Source organism: Cryptotermes secundus, unplaced genomic scaffold, assembly GCF_002891405.2.
Source record: "Cryptotermes secundus unplaced genomic scaffold, Csec_1.0 scaffold329, whole genome shotgun sequence".
NCBI lineage: Eukaryota > Metazoa > Arthropoda > Insecta > Blattodea > Kalotermitidae > Cryptotermes > Cryptotermes secundus.
Window position 1 is genome coordinate 281,327 of NW_019739945.1, and position 27,518 is coordinate 308,844.

A 27,518-nucleotide genomic window follows, 5' to 3' on the forward strand; every position below is an offset into this window, starting at 1 on the left:
GAAATAAATTGTAATGTTTATGTGGACTAAACTCATCTCACTCATGACCGGGACCATGGCGAGTTCTTTCCAGCATGAAAACTTCATGTCCTATAAAAAGTGGGGCGTTTCATGACCATATGAATGAATATCAGTTGCTCAGAATGCAATTTGCTCCTTGCAGCTTGTTTAAGGACATTTCTCATAATAAACAAATGACAAAGAAAATGCGAAGAGAATTAACAAAGCTGGACTCAATGCACCGCGACGTGTTAACTTATGGTCTTCTATCGGACTGAAGAACTGGGCTGTTAAAGTTCATAGCACGTGAGAACTATAAATAAATTACATAAATGTAGCATGTATTTGTTATGTACAACATTTCTCTTTCCATCCACTCTACGTCCTAGCGCGGACCTAACAGAAATACCAAAATACAGGATGCTTGGATGAAAGGTATCCAAAATAAATAAAATATATATATGGAAACTGATTGTCGTAAACTTATCCGGCTTATGTCATCGGAAAGGAAAACTCTGAAAGTTTATTTATTTACACGTATGCGCCAGCTGGTGATCTTCGGCGAGCTCGGTAGCCATGTCGACACCACAGAAACAAGTTCCACGCCTGTTGTGGCTAGCAGAGTTGCAGTTCCTTACGGCCGCCCAGTGCCGTTTTGGAACTCAATATGGACGTCAGCCCCCTACACGGAAATCCATTCGGTTCTGGGAGAACAAACTGAGGACTACAGGTAGTCTGTTGCTTATAAAATCTCCTGGAAAGATACAGACCTCTGAAGAAAATGTCATTCGCATTAAACAGGCATTCCAGCGAAGTCCGCGCAAATTAATTCATCCTCTTAGCTTGAAGTTACGTACAAATTCCACCTTCAACAATGCACGGCGTGCTACACAAAAGGCTCCACCTAAGAGCGTAGCGTACAAGATTCAAATGATTCATGCACTAAAACCGAGTGACCAAGTAACACGCACAAAGTTCCCTGTGGACATGCTAGAAGGAATTGACGCGTCACCCGAGTCCTCCGCCAAGTGTGCTTCTCGGACGAGGCGACGTTCCATGTCAGTGGAGCTGTAAACAGGTACAACTGCAGGATTTGGGGCAGTCAAAATCCACATTTCACATGTGAGTTGGAGAGGGGCAACCCAAAGTGAACGTGTAGGCCGGCTTAATGCGCGACAAGTTGATGAGGCAGTTCTTCTCGGAAAAAGGCTGTAACCGGACGTTTGAACTTAAACATGCTGAAGCTGTATGTGGTGCCCCAGTTACCATCTCAAACTCTCCTCCAACAAGATGGGCCGCCGCCACATTTCTGCCGCCATGTTAGGAATCACCTGGACAGAGAGATGGCTGGGATATGAATTGGCAGAGGTGGACCAATCGCTTGGCCTCCTAGGTCGCCAGATTTAACACCGTTGGATTTTCTCTTGTGGGGTTATGTGAAGAACATTGTCTACCGGGTTAAGATCAACGAACTTCAACACCTGAAAACCGGCAAAAGGGACGCTGTGGCCACAGTAACAGCAAACATGCTTCAAGCAACGTGGAACGGGGCCCGAATATCGTCCGGATATTTGTCACGCCACCAAGAGAGCCCACGTTGAAATTTAGTGAGAAAACAAACTCCGATAGTTTTCCTTTATAGTGGTGTAACCCATAAATGTGAACAATAAATTCTTTCTGATATAATTATTTTATTTTGAAAACCTTTCATCCTGACATTCTGTATTATATTTCAGCATCCTGCTACACTTCTCCACTAGCTTCCATCTCTAATGCAACACAAAATTTTTATTTTAAAATGTCATTAAAATCACATTTTATTTAATTGTTGCCACATGTTTCGGCTCTACAAGGCCATCCTCAGGTAACTGTTAACTGACTGAAACCGCCGCACTGCATCAGCCCATACGTCCATATACGTGTATTTACGCGCTATTTCTGCACGTCCTTATTTGAGAACGTACGCCCACATTAAACTCGCTCTATTTTCATATTGCGGCGTCCACGCTGTGTTCCTATTGTGCGTAGTTTGCTTCAGTCGGCGTGTGTACCCAGATATTCTCAGATAACGACGCGCAGTAATAACATGTAAACATGTAAACTGCTGATGCAGTACGGGTGTTTCAATTTCAATTAACAATTGAATGAGGATGGCCTTGAAGGGCCGAACCATGCTGCACCTATTAAATAAATTGTAATTTTAATGATATTTTAAAATAAAGCTTGTGCTGCATTAGCGACGGAAGCGAGCAGACAAGAAGATACTTAAACATATTATGACATATGCCCCAAGCTCTTACTCATACAAACAGTAGACGAGGCTGTTAGCTACATTTTTTCCCCCCTTGGCACTACAGTCCCAGTGGGCCTAGGCCTACCTCCATGAACTTCTCCGTTCACTTCGGTTTTTCTAGATCTTACACATTCGGTAGGACTCCTTGGGCGAGTGATAAGCTCGTCGTAAGGCCTCTCTACCTGTACACAAACACAGAAAAACGCACAAAAACATCCATGCCCTGAGTGGGATTCGAACCCACGATCCCGGCTTCCGAGCGAGCGAAGACAGTGCATGCCTTAGACCGCTCGGCTACCGTGACCGGCTGTTAGCTGCATAGCCTACAGGTATTTCTGCAGAATTCTTGGACGCGCATCGAAACTGATATCCAACCATTTCTCAGCCGCGTTCCCTTATGAAGACAACACCGCACGCTGCTAGAGGGAACAACGCACAAGCAAGGGGCAAATTTACAGATTTCAGACGTAACACAACAAAGAGCTTACGAACAGAAACACAGGCTGTCGCAAAAAAAGAAAAAACTTACGAAGAAAAGGAAACAGATCGAAAAAGTCGACGACGCCCCTTGTAAGGCGTAATAAGAATTTTACAAAATTTAAAGGAAATTTTAACAGATTTTATTTGATTTAAATTAAGTGAACTACAGCGTGTATTATTTTAGCGCATATCAATTGACTACGAGTATGACGGTTCAAATCATGAAACGTGCAGTTGCATATGCGACGAATAGAAAATATTAGTTCAGTGTAGCAGTTTTAGGACAGCCTCTGTGGTCTAGTGGCCAGAGTTCCTGGCTACCCAGAGGTCCCGGGTTCGATTCCTGGCTATACCAAATTTTCTGAGAAGTAATGGATCTGGAACGGGAAGGAAATAGCGGCTCCAGTCTATAAAACCGAGATTAACAGCCGTGAGGAACTGTTGCGCTGAACACCCTCTATCCGCAAAAGTTGACACTAACGTCGCCACCAGGCGGCGGTCGCTCGCTCGGTATAGTTCGCTTGCGGACTTCAGGCCGCCTACTTTGTTTTCCGTAGCAGTTTTAGCATAGTAAGACACCTGAAGATGACCATTTAAGGTCGAAACATATTGTGTCGAAAATGAAAGTGTAAGAAAGGAACAATTTGTTGCATTGTTGACGGACTGTGTAGTGCATGAACAGTTTTAGATAATTTTGGAGGTCCTGCTCAGTTATTTTACGCTCCACATCAATTGCTGAGGTTATACAGCGTCGAACTAGACTTCGTAGAATCGAATGAAATTACATACTGTCATGGCCTAGTTTAAGTCATGGACCTTTATGACGCTGTGTCGAAGAGGCATCAGGATGTCAACTACGGCGCATGCGCTGCAGCACACTGTGTGGCGACACTGATATGTAAGGAAATGCAGCGTGCAACATTTGGAACATACCTCCTGTGTTAGCAGATGCCAAATGCCGTCATTAGTCGCGGTGGGCTGCTTCAACGCATAAAAACCAGTTTAAAAATTTCTCTGACGTGGCTGATTTTGTGCGCAGAGAAGCTCAAGTTAAGGAAACCAGCTTCTTAACAAACACAATGCACAAAGAGAAGTGATGTTCTCTAGAATGTAGGTTTGTTCTGCCTAAGGAATAACACAGTTCAGTGGACGCAAGCTTAAACCTGCGCTTCGCCATTCACGAGAACGGCCCTCTGATATGACGCAAGATTAGTAAAGTAAAAAAAGGCAAATCAGTCCCCTGTGCTTAGCTAATTAAGCACTACGCCATGAAGGCGTATGGGGGAGTGGATGTATAGATTCATGTTTCCTTGACCTCGGCACTAGTTGGAAATGAGGGGTCAGCTTCACGTCCCGGCCGCTTTAAATTCGGGGAATAACCCCGGTACATCTTCGATAGGAGGCTGGGTGGGTGGACGACGCGGAGATGAAAAAAATTCTTGACCATACCGGGACTCGAACTCCGACTCCTGGGTCATCTAGCTCGTAGCCAGTCGCTATACCGACGGAGCCACAACAGCTCCTGACGCACGATCAATAAGTACCTAAATCTGTTTCTCTGCTTAATTGAGCACCATGCAATAAACACGTGTCGGGACCTGGAAGTATGAGTCCGCAGTTTGTTATCCTCAGCAATAGAGTGGTCTGCATCACGCCCTGGCAGATTTATCCCCGAAATTAGAGCCCCTGAACCCTTCGGATATGGGGCACAATTCGGAAAGTTGCGGAGAAGAGAATTCCTTACTCCTGTCGGTCACTCCGACATGTAGCTTAGCCGGTGTACCGACTGAGCCACAGTTACAAACTTATTTTAACATTTATGGGTTGTATAAGGAGAGAAGTCAGTGATGGGACTCGAACCTCGCTCGCCCAGTCTCTAATACGCCATTTACTGAGAGAGGTGTCACTGTTCATAATTTTGTAACAAATTCTGAAGAATATTATGGTATCAATGATCATCATCAGCAGCAATATCATCACCATCACTCATGGAGCTGAGCCCTTCTTCGGGAGCCGCCAGTTGTGCAGCTGCTCAAGAAATTCCCAGCATTTTATGGAACCCGAAAGTTCATTACCATGTTCACAAGATCCCTCCAGTAGACCCTATCCTGAGCCAGATCACTCCAATCAATACCATCCCACCCCATCTCTCTAAGATCCATATTAATATTGTCCACCCACCTACGCCTTGGTTTTTCCAGTGGTCTGTATCCTTCTGGATTGCCCAACAATATCCTATATGCATTCCACTCTCCTCCATTCGTGCTACATACTCTGCCCATCTCATCCTCCTTGATTATTCTAATTCGTAGCTGGCAAAGAGTACAAGTTATGAAGTTCCTCATTATGCAGTTTTCTCCAACCTCCTGTCACTTCATCCCTCTTCGGTCCAAATATTATCCTCAACACCCTGTTCTCAAACACCCTCAGTCTACGTTCCTCCCCTAATATCAGAGAACAAGTTTCACACTCATACAGAACCACAGGTAGGATCATAGTTTTTATATTCCGGTATTAATGATTTAAATTAATGCAAACGTAATTCACACGCCATAACACAAAATTTCAATTCGAAATCAGTGCCCTTCTGTAAACATAAAATAGTCTGTTAGAAATATGGCACGATTTCTTTTAGTACCTGAGAATAACGTGAACTGGTTATAAAAACAGAAAAGGCATTACATGATGAACGTCAGTAAGCCCATAATGTTGTAACTGTATGTTTCTCTCTGCAATAAACTCCTAATGGGGCTGCTTGGCATTATGCGCGTGTACACGTGGGTTGCGGGCAGCATTGCTAGATGGATATCTGCGAATGATAGTTTCTCTGTCGTCAGGCGACATCATTCTCACATAAGTGGTTACTCAGAAGGGCTTGTTATATGAGGGTCTATATACACTGCCGGTCACGGTAGCCGAGCGGTCTAAGGCATGCGCTATCTTCGCTCGCTCGGAAGCCGGGATCGTGGGTTCGAATCCCACTCAGGATGGATGTTTGTGTGCGCTTTTCTGTGTTTGTGTACAGGTTGAGGCCTTGCGACGAGCTGATCATCCGCCCAAGGAGTCCTACAGCATGTCTAAGATCTAGTAAATCGAAGTGAAACGGAGTTTCATGGAGGTAGGCCTAGGCCCAAACGAGGGCTGTAGCGCCAATGAAAGAAAAAATATATACATGATGATAATAAGAGAAAATGAAATTAATATTTCGTGATCTAAAATCGTACTTACTCCTACATGTTTAGGTGTAGGGATTACTCACTTGGTATCGCGACGAGCTACTAACTGGATGGCAGGGATCAATTCCCGGGAAGGGCGAGACATTTTTCTCTTCTCCATATGGTCCAGACCAGCTCTTGGAGGCGTGGAGGTGACCACTCACCCCCATCTCCCCCATACGACTTCATGGCAGAGTGCTTAATTGATTAAGCACAGGAACAATGTTACCTTATGTTATTATAGCGTCACAAGTAAAGTGGTACGCGTGACGAAATGACGGGTTCTAGTTCGGATGATTGGATTTATTAGCACTTCGGGTACAGTCTCTCTGAATCGCACTCAAATGCAGGCAATAGAGCGCAATCGCTGGTATAGACAGTTTGCATTTACCGCTGCGCAGGCAATAGGATTCTCCGTCTTGTGTAAAATTGGGTAAAATTGTACTTGTGCTTAATTAATTAAACGCCATTCCATGAAGACTTATGGCGGGGGAGTGGAGTTATAGCTCCAACTTTCTTGACCCCTGCACTAGACGGAGAAGCGCGTTTAGTTTCACGTCTCTGCCGCTTTACCCCAGGGGATAAAAGCCCCGGTACCCATTGGATAGGAGGCTGAGTTGACCCCAGAGCCAGCCTGCAGTCTAAAGTACCGAAACGTCTCTTGTTCCTGCCGGAAATCGAACCCTGACCGTCTATGCCCTATCCCGTCGCCACACCGAGTGTGCTATCCAGGCTCCACCTTCTATATGAAACATTTTAATTTCCGATAAATGTTTAGTGAGCTGTGTTCGAGGTGCACTGAGAAAGACACATATGTTAGAATATTCAAGAGAACCTACTGTTAAGAGTTCTATCTTTTGGGATACAACTCTGTGTAGTCCGTTGAAAATCCAACGACGTTTCGGAGGAAACAGTCGCTTCCATCGAAGAATAAGCGGAGAAAGAAATCAGCATGAAGCAGGTAACAAGCAGAGCTCTGTAAACTATTCTGAAACGTCGGTTGATTTTCACGGTTTATGTGTAATATCCGAGAAGACAGGACTCCTGACAGGCACCGCTGAGAGAACCTCAAATCCTACATGCATTACTGCCGCCAGATTGTTAAGTCCTCAACTTCTGCTGAAACACCGCAGCGGTTATAGGGTTGCTACGTACGGGCAGATGAATGGATAAACAGACATGAAGAAGTTACTAGACGGATCTTTGCAACTTTTTGCTGCGAAGGCGCCAGTGAAATGGACTGAGGAATAGTTGGACAATCCCCTTATGTTGTCTGGTCGCTCTAAATGAATTTCATTCGTGGCAGAGCTGAAATTAATATTGGATAAGACGGTAATGTTCTGAAAGCCTCTCTACCCCAACATCTCTAACAAGAAGCTTTCTTATATTTCCGACAACAAGCCTTTTTTTTTTCATAATTTATGTCCACCCTTACCCGAAGAGTGGCAGGCACCCCCATATCTTCTCATATTTCCACATACCCCACCCTCCATTCCCAAGCGGTTGCCAGAAATCCGGCGCCTCTTAGAAGAAATGCAAATGAACACTCATAAAGGGAAGCCATAATTTAAAGTGCAATTGGCACAAGGACTGATAATTTCTCATTGTATCAATGCAGGTGCAGTTTAGTCTTACAGAGCTCGGGCGACGGCCTGGATGATCGAAGAGACTGCATCGGACTCCGGAGTCTGCCTGGTCTCATATCGGTTCTGTACCATGTTTATATTCTCAGGCTAAAGTAGCAGGGGCATGTACTGTTTTCGCTCGCTTGGAAACCGGGATCGTGGGTTCGAATCCCACTCAGGGCATGGATGTTTGTGTGCGTTTTTCTGTGTTTGTGTACAGGTAGAGGCCTTGCGACGAGCTCATCACCTGCCCAAGGAGTCCTACCGAATGTGTAAGATCTAGAAAAACCGAAGTGAAGGGAGAATTTCATGGAGGTAGGCCTAGGCTCACTGGGACTGTAGTGCCAAGGGGGGAAAAAAGGTAGCCGGGACTGAAGCTGACCGCTCATTTCCATATAATAAATGCAAAGTTGTCCCTGGGTTTAATTAATTCAACTCTACGCCATGAAGACGTGAGGGAGAGTGGAGGTATAGCTCCAACATTCTTAACCTCGGCACTAGATGGCTGTGTATGGTGAGCTTCACACCCCGGCCGCTTTACCTGCAAGGAAAGAGTCCCTGGGGGCTGAGTGTGTCCCGGGACCCTTCTGGATGTTATGGAGAAGAGAAAAATCTCTTTCCCGTACTAGGAACGAGTCGGAATTGTTATCATAGCCTGTTCAAACGAAATGCAGCTGTTCACTCTTCGATGATGTTGTCGCTTAGTTGTCAACAGAGGAATGTGAAGCGCTTATTTCACACATAATGTTGTTACCACTACAACATTGATATTTATGTAGACAAATATAAGCGCTATGTAAGATTTGAGGTATAAGACATAAACACCGTCCCAAGTGCAACAATTTATTGTAGTTCTTTTGTCTTGCCCTCTTCTACACTACATGTTTCAGCTACGTAAGTGCATACACCTGATGATAGCCGTCTGCGGCCGAAACATGTAGTGTAGAAGAGGGCAAGACAAAAGAACTACAATAAATTGTTGCACTTGGGACGGTGTTTATGCCATATATCGTATAGAGTGCAACAGGATGCTTACATATAATATTGGGGTTTTCACGGCGGTGACTATGATGAATGCCGTTGTCTGGAATGTGGCACCATGTATATCTTGTGTGATCCGACATGCTGCAGACTGCAGCTACCTGCTCACGCTGGTTCCTAGCTCGCGGATTTTTTCTACCCTGAAGATGGAAGCGATACATTCCTCCGAAACTTCGGCTCACACAAGATATACACGGTGCCGCATCCCAAACGACGGAATTCTTCAAATATAAGTGTTTGTTCGAATTTTGTCTCATAAAAGGAAGAAGCTACATCTACAAGGCATCTGCCCACGATATAACATGTTTACCAACTTAAGAACTCAGAATTCCCATCTCATTCTTTAGAACGCGTGCTGCTTCGGCTCCACTTACCCACAGGTTTTAGTACCGTTGGATTAGGCACAGGGATTATAAGAGCACTGTTGACCTTCTGCCTACACAAGCACCGTGTTTATGAACATTTTTAGGGAAGCACAGGCATGCTTCCGGAGTGAGAGTTGGAGTCCGGGAGTGACCGTGGTTGTGTGAGTGACAGTGACAGCCAGCAGAGGCGCTCCAGAGTAGAGGAAGAGTGACCCCCTCTTTCGTCGAAGAGGACGCCCCAATTCGGAACACGAAAATTCTAGAAGGAACCAAACTATGGCCATGGGTTCCGATGGAGCTAGAAACCAAGGATGACTGTGCTGGCGAAACCAACAGTAATTGACTTGACTGGACTGTAATAGAGGTACATTTCCAAGCATTCTTAACTTGGGCACTAGATGGAGTTGGGTGGTTATCTACACAACCTGGCAGCAGTACTCTCCGCAAAGAAGCCCTCAGTATTACACATTTGGTTCGTAGTCTGGGTATGCCCCAGGATTGATATTAACACTGTGAAGAGAAAAATCTCTGCCCCTTACAGGGAATCGAACCCCTACGCGTTTCCAGCCCATAGCTTAGGCATTATATTATCTTTGTGCTAAATGACCGAGTTCGAGGTCCAAGCCCCTCAGCATTATCACGAAATAATAACCTCGAGACAAAGCGAGAGAGTGCGTTTAACAAAGAACAAAACAAGCGAAGCCAACGCCACACGCTGCTAGAGGGAACAACGCACAAGCAAAATTACAGAATGCAAACGTAACACAACAACGGGCTTAAGAACTGAAAAAACAGGCTTCTGCAATAAAACGCTACAGATCTAAACAAGTGGATGACGACCCTTGTGAGGTGTAATACGAATTTTACAAAATTTAAAGGAAATTTTAATAATTTTATTAGTTTAAATTAAGTGAACTACAGCGCGTGCTATTTTAGCGGATGCCGCTTAGACTGTGATTATGACGTTTTAAATCACGTGGCGTGCAGTTCCATATGCGACTAACGGACAATATTAGTGCAATGTAGCAGTTTTAGCATAGTGAGACACCTGAAAATGGTCATTTAGGGCCGAAACATGTGTCGAAAGTGAAAGTTCAAGTGAAAGGCGACTAACGGACAATATTAGTGCAGTGTAGCAGTTTTAGCATAGTGAGACACCTGAAAATGGCCATTTAGGGCCGAAACATGTGTCGAAAGTGAAAGTTCAAGTGAAAGGAAAAACAATTTTTTGCATTGTTGACGGACTGTGTGGGACGATAAACAGTTTCGTTACGTTAACTGCCGGTTCCCCCAAATCACGTTAAGTAATTTCTTGTTATTTATGTCTACAGTTGAACGGAAATTAGGAGCAGAGACATTCTTGCTGTGTCGCACGAACAGACATATCGCCCCCCGCCCCTTTCTGGCGTCTAGACGGACTGAAGCGTGGCGACAGCAGCCGAACCCAGGTCCCACTGGAGGGGAGGCTGTTGCGGAAGCCCGCGCGTGATCTTCTGGTCAGATATGCGCACCAAGTTGATGTGATGAGCATTCCTCACCGCTACAAAGCGCCTGGTGAACCTCTCACTCCAGAATGGGAGACGCTCTGTCTCGTCACTGCGGGCTCAGCGTGGCTCCTTTCATCTCCGCTGGTGGTCGCAAGCAAACGCGAGTTCATTACGCACAGAGATGAACTGTAACACGCCGCGTCTCCACGGACCAATTGATGATGGGATCTGATGCCGTGTGGTCTGGTAGAGGTTTACCGACGTCTCGGAGGGAACGTCTTCTTGATTGGAGAATACACAGTGTAACCTTAGAAAGTAGAATCGATTCCTCCGAAACGTCGGCAAAATTCTATAAGATTGCACGGCGTTATAGCCCAGAAAACAGTACCGGTCACGTAAGATTTGAGTTTTTCACGGGGGTGACTATGAAGAAAGGAGTCGTCTGGAATGTGGCGCCGTGTAGATATTGTCTTAATCGACGTTTCGGAGGAACGTATCGCCGTCGTGAGTGAGAACATCAGATCTCACAAGTGAATGAAGCTTCAATATTAACAGTAAAACCTGCATTAAACGGATTCCTTCGTTAACCTCAACACGACCCTAACGTCGAGAAAGCACTGATAACTAACGGAAAGTTTTTCTTATACTTTATTAATAAAGCACTATTCCGTGAACACGTATGGGGAAGTGGAGGTATAACCCAACCTTTCGTAACCTCGTCACTGGATGGAGTGATCAGCTTCATGCCCCAGCCGCTTTACCCCGAGGAGAGAGCCCCCCGGTACTCATTTCATAGGAGGCTGAGGCTCTTGTCCCTGCCGTGAATCGAACCCCGGCCCGTCGCTATATAGTCCTAATGCTCTCCACGGCACGTCACAGTCTCTGGCACTGTCACTCACGCACGGTACGACCCAATTAAAGTACGGCGGTGCAGTACGCAGGAAGCTTATGCGTACACTCAGGCGGGAGGGGCTTTCCCCACGGACGATTTACAGAGGACACCGCTTGCTGATTTCAGCGGGCCCCGCACTTTTAGCAATTAATCGTCCGCATCCGCCCCCCCCCGCCCCCTCCTACAGTCTTAACATTACATTAGACGAACACGGGCTCCCTTGGGACAAGAGTGAACTAACTACAAAATTTGAGGTTCTGAAAGCAGGGAAATTTGACATTGCGGTCCTTTTGGCTAAGACCTCTATCTGTCAGGACTTCTATCCTGAGAATCTAAGTCCCTCCAGAACTTCTGGAACCAGCAAGTAGACTAGTTACACGGTGTCATAACCTAAGAGTCTACAATCTAAATAGTTTGCATCAGTTTGACGACAAACGCCCTAATTCGGTCCGTTGATAGTCACGTTTAGCAATAAAATAATTAAACAATAGGCTTCGAAGTAGCCGCAATGAGCATAATTATAATTATTTTAGCGTAGTTGATTGAGACACTAAGCTACAAGCCGGAAGGTGGCGGGTTCGATTCGCTATGAAGTCACTGGATTTTTCAATTGACCTAAACTTTCCAGCCGCAATATGGTCTTGGGGTCGGCTCAGCCGCTAACAGAAATGAGTACCAGGTATCTTCCTGGGGGTAAAGGGCGGCTGGCGCGTAAGGGTGACAACCTCATCGACATCTGTGAGCCGNTCCTGCAACGAAGAGAAGGCGAGGCAAATGTATTAAGCTTCAGTGTACCAGCAACAATGATGTTCGCAGAGAGCACATTACGCACTGGCAGGCTTTGCAAATTGCCTCGTCTTCTCTTCGTTAGGGTGAGCTAGACCTACACCAGTACGTACACCAAATTTTAGTGTCATTCAGTGCATTAACGGCCAACTTACTGAGGTTATATTTTATTACTTGCTTCAAATTTTTGCAAATAAAACAAGAATTCCAGAATATCTGCTTCTCTGTCGTAGCTCACTGTTGCACGAGGGCTCAAATTATATTTGTATTTATACTTAAGCGTACGCCCACCCCTGTCGAGATTAGCAGCTGTCGTCACATGAGGTCGAGGGCGTTACTGGAGGAAGGATCTTCAAACCATGCGCTGTGGAACACATCTGCTAGGTCTACTGAGAAGTCAGAATTACGAGTCAAGATGGCAACCTGAAAGTTGAATACTACTCCGTGACCGGTAGTCCATAAGCGAACTTTACCGACCGAGCGACGGTCGCTTGTCGGTGAAGTTAGTGCCAGCATTTGCGGATAGAGGGCGTCACGTGGCCAGGGCAACGAATCCCCACGGCCGTTAATTTCGGTTTTCTAGACCGAATCCGCTATTTCCTTGAAACAGCTCCTCAATTATCCTCACGAGGCTGCGTGTACCCCGTTCCAGACCCAGTACTTCTCAGAAAATCTGGTAGCGCCGGTAATCGAACCCTGACCCCTGGATCTGTAGCCAGGAACTCTGACCACTAGACCACAGAGACGGTCAAGATGACATTCTGAAAGTTTAATTCAGAAACTAATTTATCATGATATTTATTTTTTCTTATGATTCAATTCATGTTGGTCCAAGGAAACTGATCCAAGCAAGCAGCGGTACCTTGCATTGTTTCTTCGTGTTACTCTGAAGGGACTCCACCCCTCATAGAGGTACATTCTTTGGCCACCCCAAAACTGTTCTTCCCTTCCTATTAGAATTTGACCGCTCAAGGATGTGCAGCTTATAACATAAAATTATCCCTAGGATTCTGCCTGTGCCGTCAGGCTTTTTCTGCCACTGAGGGAAAGACCATGGATTGAGTAGAAACAGGTTGCTCGTAAGAACACGTGCACTCCGCAGGAAGTGACAAGAGGCTGCACAACACTTTTTCATATTTTATTGGGGAGAACTTTAATATTGCGACATGACGCCTGAACGCTGGAAGAGTGCAGTCAGAAAAGCACAGCAGAGACGTCTGTTGCTAGTCAACGGCTATTCGAAACACATTTCCACGGGAACGACTACGCTTGTAAACATCAACTCGTTTCCCGGATATTGTCACGCGTTTCGTGGCAACAGAGAATACCACAGGGATCAACTCTGCGTGTTCTATATTCGGTCCGCATGAAGTTAGTTGAGTGCGAGATTCAGACACAGAGAGAGAGAGAGTTCCTGAGTATTCAGTAGTGAAGATGGAGAATTCGGTAGTCGAAGTGTAACTAAGTAAAGACTCGTAAGCAGGCGTCCGAGAATTCATTATACGTGTTATTGTAGTTACAGTAACCGTCAGAGCGTTATATACTTGTACTTACGACTTGTGAGTATCCAATAAATCGATTCACAAATCCAAACCCCGTCTACAAGTCACTAATACACGTGCCGATATGTTATGTGGTGTGGCTGATTCAATATTTGTATCTTCATTAAGAATGATTTTGGTGACCAGGTCAAAGGAGGAGGTCAACCGTGTATCGTGGTCGAATGGTAATTACCTCTGTCTTGTAAGTTTTGAGGTTCTCACGGCGATGACTATGAAGAAGGTCGTCTTCTGGGTTTAGGCGCAGTGTATTCTTCGTTTTGGCCGACGTTTCGCCTCATCCTCTGAAGATGGAGGAGATACGTTCCTCCGAAACGTTGGCCAAAACGAAGAATACACGGCGCCTAAACCCAGAAGACGACTTTCTTCACCTCTGTCTTGTGTTTGGGAGGTCAGAGTTTCACACCTCTCCTGATTAACTCCGTGAGGTGTTTCTCAGGTTTTCCGGAAGGTACCGAGAGCACGACTGTCTGTCCGCGTACTTCCAGATTCAGTGTTCACTGATCACCCCTCCAATTTACGCTATACAGCTTGAGGCAGAGAACAACGGTGATAAATGAAACATAACTTGAGCCGTTTTTCTAGATAAAATGTGGGAGCCTCGACGTCCCACAGTCCTATGGGCCTCCACAGCCTCTTACAGGAAAAAAAAAGTAAAGTAAAGCTATCCCTGTACCAGGCCGTCAAGGTCCATAGGGTTGTGAGACGTTGAGGTTCCCACATTATCTAGACATTCGACTCAAAAGATGGCGGTAAGGTTGTCAGCCTTACGCGCCGGCCACGCTTTACTCCCCAGGAAAATTATTTAATTAATTCCTGGTACTCATTTCTGTTAGAGGCTGAGTCAACTCCAAGGCCATAGTGCGGCTGGAAGGATTAAGTCAATTGGAAAAAAAATCCAATGACCACATCGGGGCTTGGACCCGCGACCTTCCGGCTTGTAGCATAGCCCCTCAACCAACTCTTACAGGGATACTTTTAATTATAATATTTTCACATGTATTAACATCCTATCATTCAGTCCTCTGTAGTCTGCTTCCTAGAGGAGACATCTGCGGGTAAGGAAAGTAGTGATATATCCCTGGATAAAATTTTTTCTAAAAATTCCGTCTATGTTCAGATGAAACATTTATTTTTTCGTGACTTGTTTATCCTATTGCATTCCTCGATGGCCTGTCCCCGAGACTAAGAACCAATGCGGCCAGACCGATTCTGGGCCATAACCAGCCTCCTATGCCATGATTACAGGTGTTTCTTCCCATGGGGATAAAGCAGCCAGGGTGTGAAACTGACCAATCGCCTCCATCTAGAGTCGAGTTCAAGAATGGTGGAGTTATACCTCCACGTCTTCATGTCATAGTGCTTAACTGACCTCTATACCGCGTTATTGGCATTGCCCTGAATTTTCTTTTCAAATTAATACTAAGAGAACGGATTTTCATTCTTCATGTTGTCTCCGATATTTCAGGGACCTTAACATCTCAGTCAGCATAGTGACGGGCTACGGTTAGGTGGCTGGGGTTCGGTTCCCAGTAGGGCTAGAAGGGTTTTCTTTTCTCCATTGCGTCCAGACCAGCTCTGGGATGCACTCAAACTCATAGTCAACGGACGTGGATGATTATTCTTTGATGGATAAGGTGGCCGGTGCGTGAAACTAACCTCTCTCATCTAATGCTGAGGTCTAGAAAGGTGGAGCTATACCTCCACTCACTATGTCTTGACGGCGTGGTGCTTAATTAATTGAGCACAGGCATAATTTTACTCTTTCACCTTTACCAAGATATTTCAAAATTAAGTCACCTCAAGTCAAAAGCCTCACCTTCAAATCGGCCCTTGTTTACAATTCTTTTACTAGTAATAATTTAAAATATATAAATTTGCAGCGTTTTGTTATGAAACGAATGACCAGGAAAGGCGAATACAACGAGCTTTAGTTTGAGAAACATGAAATTGACACCAACGCATACAAGAAACTCATTCTTGCCAAAGGAATCGTCATTACATACCGACCGCTTAAAGTTCCAGAAAAAAAAAGAAGCATGAACTCCTTTCTCATGTTACAAGGAACAGACCTTATAAGACAGAGATACTCTAAGTCTGTCCAGGGAACATCCATAGAGCAGAGTACTTCAGTTGGCAATGCGAGTTCTTTCAATTAGCTGCCAAACTAACGGAGCGGATCTGAGCTAGCGCTAAGTATAACTCTCAATACGGGTCTTTCATTCATTATTCGTGGAAAACAGCCGCGCCCTCTTTAACATTAAATTAGCTCTGAAGCATTTGGCTTCAAGTTAACTTCTCATGGCGTGTGGGGTCTTGTGCTGAATTTGAAACACTGGCAGGGCAAAGATCTCTTCATTGTTGGGAACAAGGTGCTGATATCGGATACAAATTCAGTGGATGGCTAACATCAGTATTGCAAACCAGCATGGAGCCGGGATAACTCAGTCTGTATACTGACCAGGTTATGGGCTGGCCCATCGAGGAATCGATGTTCGATTCCTGGCAGGAGTAGGAGAATTTTCTCCTTTGCGTAACTAGCAGAGGGGCTCTGAGGCCCATCAAATGAGTACCGGGGGCTATCTCCTCGGGGGTAAAAGGGCAGGAGCGTGAATCTGCCCACTCATCTTTATATAGTGCCGAGGTTAATAATGGTGGATCTTAACTTCCACCCACACATGCATTCATTATGTGCTGCTTAACTAATTAAACCAGGGATAAATTTAGCTTTCCTTTTATTGTGAAACAGCGTATCATGCAGCTATCGAGCCGAAGTGTGTACAGTGAAATCGGGGAGCGGCAAATTTTGAGAAAATGAAGATACTTCGTGTTTGTCTGGGCAATTCAGAGGGAGGCCCTTCCAGACGTGCCCCTAACCGAATGCGTTTACGGGAATAATGGTACTTAAAATTCCAGCAGCTGTCATTTTATCAACCCATCACAAAACTCGAAAGTGCGTCTATGGAAATCCTTGATAACATTATTGCTACGGGCTGGACGGTCGGGGTTCGATTTTCGGTAGGGGCAAGATATTTATCGCTATTATACAGCTTTCAGACAGGCTTTGGTACCAACGCAGCCTTCTATCCAATGGGATAAAGCGGCCGGAGAGTGAATCTGATCACTCACCTCAATCTAATGTCGAGCTCAAGAATTGATGGAGTAACACCTCCTCCCCCCATACGTCTTCGCGGTGTGGTGCTTAATGAATGAAAACCAGAAATAACTTTGTTTGTTAACTTTAATATCCAAACGATCTCTAGTTTGAGTCACAGGGACAGGACAGTGGAACGTGTGGGCCACAAACATGACTCCTTTTGTATATTTTCAAGTAGGATTTTCTGAGGCGTATCACGTAAGTCAGTTTTCAAATGCAAACAGCACAGTATGAAAGTTCAATAAGATCCTAAGCCGGATCCTTATTCCTAACAGTAGACGGGTTTGGGGGGATAAACACGCCACACCACTGAATGGCTCCTCCAATATCGCGTGGTCTGTAATCTCACAGGGGACTTTTGTGTGTCTGGATAGGTAAGAGGATGGAAGTGCGTATTGAAAACGTCGTCAGAGGGACCTATTCACGTAACAGCGACACCCTGGGTAGAGAAAGCTTTCAACTTTAACCGTGTGTTTGCTTGTATGACGGGTTGTATTGGTTAGGTGGACCAATTTCTTGGGCCGGCTTAGCTACACAGAAAGATATCAGGGGACCACACAGTAACAAGATTGTCTCACGAACAGAAGCGTAAAGGGACAGCGACAATGTTGACGGGAATGAAAATTATTTTGTGTTTGAGCGAAAAAAAAAGGTTAAAACACGAATTACTCTTTCAAAGAAGCAATGAATATTATTTTCAATCAACTAACATTCAACCTGCTAACCAATCAACGCATTTGAGAGGCTGGGTATGCAGCAGAAACGGTCTAGACGGTGTGGTAAAAGAAATATCCCCTGCCATTACCGGAAATCAAACCTCGACTCCTCGAATGTCAGACCCATAGCCTAGGCACTGCACCGACTGATTAGGTCCTGCTCCTTCATGTGTGTGAAGTGGTTCAAAAGATTTGTCTTGCCCGTACTGCTATCCGGAAAGCAAGTCTTCAGCCTCAAATCCATTAGCGTCGTTTCTACAGCTTCCTTCAGATGTTTAATCGGCACAACAGCCTCGAAAGATCTGCCATCCGTCTCTTGGGACACGTCTCGCGGACAAAAGTCAAGTGTCTGGGCGGAACTAGTAGTCTGCAACGCGTGCTAAGCATTTCCGTTTCCGGGTTCCGGTAAGGCCCCTCACGGATGCCACTTGTATCTGCACGCTCCGTTTGCTCGCTACAATCGCACACGTCATTACGCTGAAATGACGATCACGAAGACAACTGAGAACCTGAGGACAACAACTACTTAAAAGCCTTCACAAGAAGAGTGGAATCAGCACAAATTATTTCGGATGCAACAGAAAATTTGGCGACGCTGATCAATAACAGATGTACCACACTGACAATCATAAATCAAATTATTGACAAATATAATAAACACCAGCAGGTGCTAAAATATGTCAGGAAATAATTCATTTTGTTTATAGTAATATGCCGGTCACGGTGGCCGCGTGGTCTAAGGCTTGAACCGCCTTCGCTCGCTCGAAAGCTGGGGTCGTGGGTTAGAATCCCACTCGAGGCATTCATGTCTGTGTAGATTTATTTTGTGTTTGTGTTATCATGTGTAGGTAGCGGCCTTGCGACGGGCTGATCACTCGTCCGGGGAGTTCAACCGTCTTTGTAAAGAAGATTACGAAAGTGAGGAAGTGGCCAGGGCCCAACAAAGGGCTGTAGAGACATGAATGAATGAATAAATAAATATAGTAATATCAGTAATTAAGCTATGACAGTTGCATAACATGGACTGCCGCTTCTCACTGCAAAGCTTTCGGTTGAAACCTGGGTGATAATCCTCAGCCGGCACTTGGCAGGCTACAGAGGGCGGACTTTACTTGTATTGCATCAAATGCTGTGTATGGGTGTGACACTTGGTCTCTGATATTAAGGGGGAACATAGACTGGGAGTGAGAACAGGGTGCTGGGGAGTATAATTAGAATGATCAAGTCAAGATGGGCAGGGCATGCAGCACGTATAGAGACGAGGAATGCTTACAGGATTCTGGTGGGAAAGCCAGAAGAGTAAAAACCACTACGAAGACTAAATGTAGGTGGGAGAATTATAAAATTGATCTTAAAGGATAGGATGGGGTGGTATAGTTTGGATTGGTCTGGCTCAGGATAAGGACTACTGGAGGGATCTTGTGAACACAGTAATGTACACTGGGGTTCCAAAAAATGTTGGTGAGTTCTTGGGTAACTGAGCGACTGGCGACTTCTCAAGAAGGGCTCAGCTCCGGTGGTTAGTCGCATTGCAGTAAATATCACAAAACTGTTAGGTAGAGTGAATAACTCAGGTAGGATACTAATTTTTCTCTAGATTGGGGAACCGGGAGAACTGGGATTTGATTCCGAGAGTCAGCATTCAGTCCGGGACCCAACCAACCAAATTGGTACCTTGGGTACAGCAACTGGGGACCGGGGCTGGAATTGCTCTACAAGTTTTCGCTAGAAGTCTCCCATATCGAATTGGAACAAAACCTCAGAAAAAGTTCATGCGATACATGGGAAGTCCACTTACACATCTTTGTATAAACTAAACATCATTATTGACAAATATGGCTGGAAATTGGAGTTTTTCAGCAACATTCTTTTGAAATTGACATCGAATTTCTATAAAATATTTCGAAAAGTTTAGGGAATATTAGGAACAGTCCATTTATGTATAGCCTTCAGTAAATAAATGCAGCTCGTAATTGGAAATGCCCGACGAGTAAGAGCAAGACTTCCATGTGGAATTCTACTGATGCCGGTGGAAAGGTGTACGGGCCGCAATTGCTTGAAAAATCAGTTCACGGTCTTCTGAAAATTCTATCTGGAAAGTGGGATAGCAGTCTTTATAGCAAGGGCTCATGAGTGGACCGCCGGAGTTCGATTCTCAGTAGGGACAAGATATTTTTGTGTAATCCACAGGGCCCAGAGCGGGGCAGGTGCCCAACCAACCTCCTGTCTAAGGGTATCGGTGGCTGTTTCCACGTGAAAAAAGCGGCAGGGCCTTGAAGCTGACCACTCAATTCCATCTAGCTCTGAACTCAAGAATGGTGGAGCTACACCTCCGTGACTCCTTGTCTTCAAGGACTGGTGCTTAATTAGTTACGCACAGGGACAAATTTATCTGTTTATTCGGTTTATTGTACAGATCAAAATTGATGAACATGTGAAATTGACAACATTTAATGGTGGTTCCACGTGACGAGTCATTAGCAAATCGATCCCATGGTTTAATTTCCCAATATTAAGGGTATCAACATCTCCACATACCTTGTTGTTTGTTTACTTTTTAAAAATGCTTACAAACTTTGCAAAGGAGCGTGAAAATAAGTGATGATGCTGAGGTGGAGACTGATCTGGGAACTGTAACTAAGTCCTGTGCTCGTCTACCTTAACCTTCACTTCAAAACATTCGACTAGTGCTGCCTGTGGTTCTGTATGGGTGTGAAACATGGTCTCTGACATTAAGGGAGGAACATAGACTGAGGGTGTTGAGAATATCTGGACCGAAGAGAGATGAAGTGACAGGAGGCTGGAGAAAACTGCATAATGAGGAGCCTCATAACTTGTACTCTTCTCCAAGCATAATTAGAATGACCAAGTCAAAGGGGATGGGATGGGCAGGCACGTAGCACGAATGGGGGCCGAGGTGGAGTGCATATAGGATATTGGTGGGGAAGCCAGAAGGAAACAGACCACTGGGAAGAGCAAGGCGTAGGCGGGTGGACAATAATGAAATGGATCTTAGAGAGATAGGATGGGGGGATTTGGATTGAATTGATCTGGTTCTGGATAGGGACCAGTGCAGGGCTCTTGTGAACACGGTAATGTATCTTCGGGTTTCATAAAATGCTAGGAAATTCTTGAGTAGCTGCAGAATTGGCTTCTCCTCAAGAAGGGCTCAGCTCCATATGTAAGTGTTGGGTCCTATTTAGGTCAAATCGCTCTGTCATACGCAACGGAAGGTCAGTGGCCCAGCCAGATAAATGCCTGTAGAACGAACTGTCCATCACAGTAGCAATAGCTTGCATTGTGCCATGTAACATTTGTTAAGATATTATAACATTCTCGAGGAAGAGGATGTCATTATGAAAGAAGCCTCTGTAAAGGAGGGGTCTTGGGGGGGGTGACGGTGGCGGTAACTCGGCACATAAAAGCAAAACCAAACTATTCCGAAAGTGGCTGTATTCTTTTGAGATACACGATACGGTCCAACGACAGTCTGTATCCTTCAAGTGCTCACTCACATACGTGAGGCATGCTTTATATTTTGGGGGGACAAATGTTTCCTTTGAATCCGAAGCAACTAGGGGGAATAATGGCGTCCTATAGGTCTATTATTGTTTACACAATTTTCGGTTCCTTCTCATTTCATAATGGTCACTTGAAAAGCAAACAGTTCAAATCAAGGAGGAATTCTGTGCAGCTGTTCTCTGGTTACTACGTAGGCATTGGTCCTGTGTTCACAGCCAGACGACGGTCATATGTTCCCCTTAAACAGTTTCTGGTACCACAACACGACTTGTACTATACACTTGCTCTCTGCTGATGGAAAACGGTACTGCCTCTTAGCAGAATGATCGAAACCTTTCGAGACAGACTTAATTGCTTAATATTGTGTGGGAGTTGGGGGAACGAGGTAGCGTAGGTGGTTGAGGCACTATGCTGCAAGCCGGTAGTTCGCGGTTTCGAGTCCCCATCATGTCATAAATTTTTTTTTTTCAATTGACCTAATCCTTCCAGCCGCACTATGGTCCTGGGATTGACTCAGCCTCTAACAGAAATGAGTACGGGAACCTTCCTGGGAGATAAAGGGCGGCGGGCGCGTAAGGCTGACAACCTCACCGCCATCTGTGAGCTGATTGCCTAGAAAATGTGGGAACCTCAACATCTCAGAAACCTATGGGCCTGCAGAGCCTGTTACAGGGCTTGCTTTGCCTCGACCTTTAAGTGGAAGTTGAGATGGCGGTCATGTTCATGTTGTTGCAACATGTGCTTTTGGCTGATATTACCGACGTTTCAGTGTTACGTGCTACCGACATTTTCAGGGATTAAATGTGAGGAATGATTAGTTGCTGTGTATGTACAGAATGTCCCAGAAGAAAAGGTCATTATTCTGGGAGGTCATAGTATCGGTCATTCTAAGCAAAAAATAAGCTTATATATACATGTGTCCTATTTCGAACGGTTTCCGAGATAGGGCTATTTCACTGTATATTACAGTGTACACTGTACAGACGAGCAACACGCCATGTCCTCGCACGAGTTGCAAAGTGCATTGATGTTGACGGTGGAAATTCCGAAAATGTATTATACTGGGTAAACTGAACCAACTTTATCACTTGAACAGTAAATACCGGTATTAGAACAGTACGTAATATCTCTTTCTTGACAATAATTCTGCAAATGTACAGTGAAATAGCTCCATCTCGCAAACCGTTCGGAATAGAATATACACAACGTGTCCAGGTTCTGTTAGGACTATGTTCATTAAAAATACAAGACGTAAATTTCTTTTCAAAATTTCACCTTTTTATTCAAAATAGTCTCCTTCTGAATCAATACATAGCTGGAATCGATTGAAAAGTTTTCGTAAACAGTCACTGTACTCCTTTTGTGGAATCGCATTTAAAACTGCGGTAGAAAACTGGATGTTCTGGATGGTGTCGTGACGGTCTCCTTTCATCGCCACCTTAACTTTTGGGAACCAGAAATCTGCTGGAGCCAAATTTGGCGAATACGGAGGATGATCAAGGACTGTGATCCCTTTTCTGGCCAAAAATCTTCGATTTGTGGGGTGGGGCATTGTCATGAAGGAGCGACCAGGAACCTTGCTCTCGATATTCAGGTCGAATTCGAAGAATTCTCAACCACAAACGATTGAGGACTCCGAGATAATAATCAGAATTCACTGTTTGACCTTCTGGCAGAAATTCCTTGTGAATGATTCATTTGGAATCGAAGAAAACGGTTAGCAGTGTCTTTACTCGACTCGTTTGCATGCGCACTTTCTTTGGTTTCGGCTTCTTTGGGCTCAACCACGCTGTACCTGCGCTTTGTGAGAGGCTCATATTGAAAACACCGTGTCTCGTCACCAGTAACAATCGATTTTGTATCACTTTGGGCCTACCGTAACATGTCTTTGCAGTGTTCCACTGTGGCATGTTTTTCATCGCCTGACAGGGCGTGCGGTACAAACCGCGCACAGACCTCACATTTGCCCAAGTCCCCACTCAAAATTTGATGCACAGTACGTTTTATATTCCCAAAAGCTCCTCGATTCGTTTTGCAGAAACTCATCTGTCTGATGCAAGGATTTCGGTAACTTTTTAGCATTTTCTTCAGTGCGACTTGTTCTCGGCTTTGATGCACGTGGAGCGTCTTCAATGTCCTCCCTGCCGTCACGAAATACAGCATACCATCGAAAAATGTTCGAAGGACTCAAACAATCACTACCGTACACACTTTTCATCACTTCGTACTCTTCTCCGGCTGTTCTGTCTAACTTCAAACAAATTTTGATGTTGGCTCTCTATTCAACCGCCATTTTCCGACGAGCATCAGAACAGTACTGTTACATTCAAGGTCAGAACACATGATGCAGCGATGCTTGCGTTTTGAAATTATAGACAGCCACAGCTGACACTTCAAGAATCTTAATGCCACAACTCGCCAACAGATGGCATTGCAGGGCAAGTTAAAAAAAAAAGAGTCCTAACGGATCCTGGACACACCTGTATGTAGAAGTATACATTTTTTTGCTTAGAATGATCAATAACGTGACCTCGAAAAATACTAAACTTCTTTTTCTAGAACATCCTGTTTAGTGGTCGAGTGTGTATATGTTTATATATATGAAGTTAGACACAGTGTAAAATGGAAGTTACAACTGGCTGGTAAACACTAAAAATAAATTCTACCAAAATTTTATAACGTAAGCTCTCCAGTAATGAAATCCCTTCAGCAGTTTCAACACGCGGAGGGACCAGAGTGACTTCCACCTTATGCGTCACTTTAACTCAGCTTGTGCAAAGAGAACATGTAAATCCTTGTCTTGCGAGCAGTAGAACAAGCCAACGAAGCGGATCTATTACTGAGTAGATTCTAGAGAGTCCTAACTCTGGTGTGCAATAAGGGAATTGCTGTGTTTGGGGACTTTTTCCAAAAACTCGGCAATTCTGTGAAATCTATTAATAGTTTGATGAAATATCAGATGTAAAGTAAATTTGATTAACCAGTATGCCATAAAGGTGTATGGGGAAGTTAAGGTACATCTCGATGTATCCTTAATCTCGGCACTAGATGGAGGAAAGAGGTGAGCTTCTTGTTGCGGCCGTTTTTACCCTCGATACACATCCAATAGTAATTTTTATGGGCCTCAGAGTCGGTCAGAAAAGTGTTAAGATAAAAATATCTTGTTTCTAACGCCAAGAGAACGTTTTCAGCCTAGTTGTTATGCTGACTGCTATTCAGGCTCCAAAACTAAAAACCGAATGCTGGATTTCTTGTTCCGACTGCCAGTGAGTTATAGTGCAATAAATATAGTACTTACATTGTGCAGTTTGTAGTATAGACCGCATGCGTTGCAAACCGGCTCTCCATTTTGGTTCCGGCGCCATAGCGTCGTGGTCGTCGTCTTGCAGTTGGCGCAACTGGTGCCCGCCCGCCTCGCCGCCGACTGCAACGACAGTTGAGCCAACATTCCCGATATTACACCAGTAAACACTAGACAACCACGTACGCTACTCTAAACTACTCGACTATAATATCAACATGAATAAGGACAGCGCACTATCCTGCAACAGAGAGAAGGTGAGGCAAGTACTGTATGATACTAGGACGCTTTCTACCCTTGCAGCTGCTAGAGTGAAACTCACTCCTTCACTAATGAACAGTAAAATGGCCAATGTTATATGCACACTTGCCTCGTGATCTCTTTGTTCGAAGATTACTGTACATACACAGAGAATTTTGGGACGTATATACATAAACTAGTAGTAGATGGGACCTGTAACAGATGTTTTGAAAATGCGGCACAGTTCAAATATTTGGGAACGATTATAAGGAATCAAAACATGACTTAAAAAGAAATTAATAGGAAAGTGAACTCGGGTAATGCTCGCTACCATTCAGTCCAGAGCCTTTTGTCTTCTCGTTTGCTTTCTAAACAAATAAAAATTAGAATATACAAAATTATAATTTTGACTGTGATTCTGTGTGGGAGTGAAACTCGGTCTCTGACACTAATGGACGAACATGAACTGAGGGTGTTTGAGAACAGGGCGCTGAGTAGAATATTTGGACCGAAGAGAGATGAAGTGACAGGAGTTTGGAGAAAACTACATAATGAGGAGCTTCATAACTTGTACTCTTCTCCAAGTATAATTAGAATGATCAAGTCAAGGAGGAAGCGATGGGTAAGGCATGTAACACGAATGAGGGAGAAAAGGAATGCATGTAGGATATTGGTGGGAAAGCCGGAAGGAAGGAGACCACTGGGAAGACCAAGGAGTAGGTGTGTGGACAATATTAGAATAGATCTCAGAGAGATAGGATGGGATTGTAAGGACTGGATTTATCTGGTTCAGGATAGGGAGCAGTGGAGGGTTTTTGTGAACACTGTAATGAACCTTCGGATTCCTTAAAATGCTTAGAAATTCTTGATTGGCTGCACAACTGACGGCTTCTCAAGGAAGACTCAGCTCCATGAAGTTATTTGCTTAGTTTGAGCAGCTACTAAGAAATTTCCCTCGCTCATGAAGCCGAAACGTTCACTGTTTGTGAAGTCGATTTGAGAAGTTATTAGAAGCATCACAAAGGCATCCACTGTTAGGCAACGTCTTGTTAAAACATGTTTCCGCGGCGAATGAATAAAAACACAAGAGCGGATGTAATGTTGGGTGGGTTCTTCTATTCGGTTTACCTCACAATTTTATAAGTAAGAGCAAACTGGGCCCTGTTCGCAGACATTTTAGCCATCGTGAGCAGTACATGTGGAACAGACCACATGGAAGAGAATCAACAATAATGGGGGCTGTTACCTAGCAACGATTACGTGAAGACACAGCAGATTGGAGAGATGTGGAAGGTGGTAGTGTTCAGTGCAATGGGGATCCAGAATATTCGACAACAAATCCTAACCTCACCTCCTGACCGACACCAACTTGCGTCACATGAAGCGGTGAGTGAATCAAACCATGCAGTTCCCATTGGTGCAAGGAATATTACAAATATACAAGTATATATTACATAATTTACCTGATTTCATGCTGACTTCTTCTGTTGACAGGGCGTCAGGCTTCGTGTTTAATGTTATAAAAGCTTTAATACATAAATTTAAAGACGCTTATGTGGGTCGAATGATACGCTCTTGAAAGTGAATGAGATCGTTGTGCATTCTTTCTACATACTCAACTAATCGACGCGGTAAGTCACTCAGAATGAAGACCGTTGAACGTCAAGAAGAATAAGAATTTATTTTTTTGTGTAATCATTAAATGACGCTGTGAATGAGTCATTCGTTAGGCCGTGAAATTTCAAGTTGAAAACTATAATTTTTTTTTTTACATATTCTTTTCATGACTCAGCAAATGCCTCAAACGGCATGCTAAATATTATAAGCATAATTTGTATAAATTAATTATATAAAGACACCGACAGTTGCTGAGATTCTAGACCAATGAGCTGTAAGATACCTTATATATGATTTAATTAGTTTCGTGGCTAGAAGGTTGGACTTTGAGCCGTCCAACCTCAACATTAGTATTATAAAACGTTTCAAATATTCAATTAATAATGCGGTCTGTGGGTCAGAATATGGCAAATCTGACCGCAAGATACTCATTATAAATAATAAAAAGGTAAATTTGTCCCTGTGCTTAACTAACTACGCACTACGCCATGAACGCGTATGGAGGAGTGGATGTACAGACCCATGTGTTCTTGACCTCGGCACTAGTTGGAGGCCGGTAGTCAGCTTCACGACCGGGCCGCTTTACCCCCAGGAAAGGCGCCTCATCTACCCATTGGATAGGAGGCTGGGTGGGCCCCAGAGCCGGTCTGGACGACATGGTGAAGGAAAAATTCTTGCCCCTACCGGGACTCGAACTTCGACCCCTTGGTTGTGCAGCCGGTAGCCAGTCGATATACCGACTGAGCTATCCCGGCTCTTCTCATTATAAATAATACTGAGACATTATTTACATAAGACGTGATGAGTGGATCAGATGACAGACTGTAGATTTTTATACGTTTCTTCCATGGCGCAGTAACTACATTAAAGTATAAACCTCAGAATAGCATGGTGGATATAGTGTAATTATGATTTATATAAAGACGAGGTGAGTTTCTCAGATCATGCAACAGCGCTCGGTAAGATGACAATTATGTGTTTGTACAACATGTACGGTTTACTTAATTTCGTTGTCAGTGGGAGAGTCTGTAAGCCGTCCAAAGTCAACAATTTCGGGGGCGGTATTTTGTATATTCTGTTCCTCGAATTTTCTCTTCAAGACATAGCAGACTGGAAAAATTCGGAATGGGCTCGAATTCAGAGTAGTTAGCAGCCTGAACCTGGTGACGGTCACACACTCGTTACACGTTAAGAGGTAAGAGAATCAAATTAAAGAGTGTCA

At 44.4% G+C, this 27,518-nt stretch overlaps 1 protein-coding gene across 4 annotated transcripts in view; it reads right to left on the reverse strand.

The window, feature by feature from the left end:
* Positions 1 to 27,518, reverse strand: part of LOC111872080 (GATA-binding factor C) — a 388,402-nt gene that overhangs the window by 61,157 nt on the left and 299,727 nt on the right. For 3 of the 4 annotated variants that reach the window (XM_033754516.1, XM_023865623.2, XM_033754515.1), the window contains exon 5: positions 24,437 to 24,571. In XM_033754516.1, the coding sequence (XP_033610407.1) occupies positions 24,437 to 24,571 (135 nt within the window). The remainder of the gene's footprint in view (positions 1 to 24,436; positions 24,572 to 27,518) is intronic. The other variant, XM_033754518.1, reaches the window with a different exon arrangement.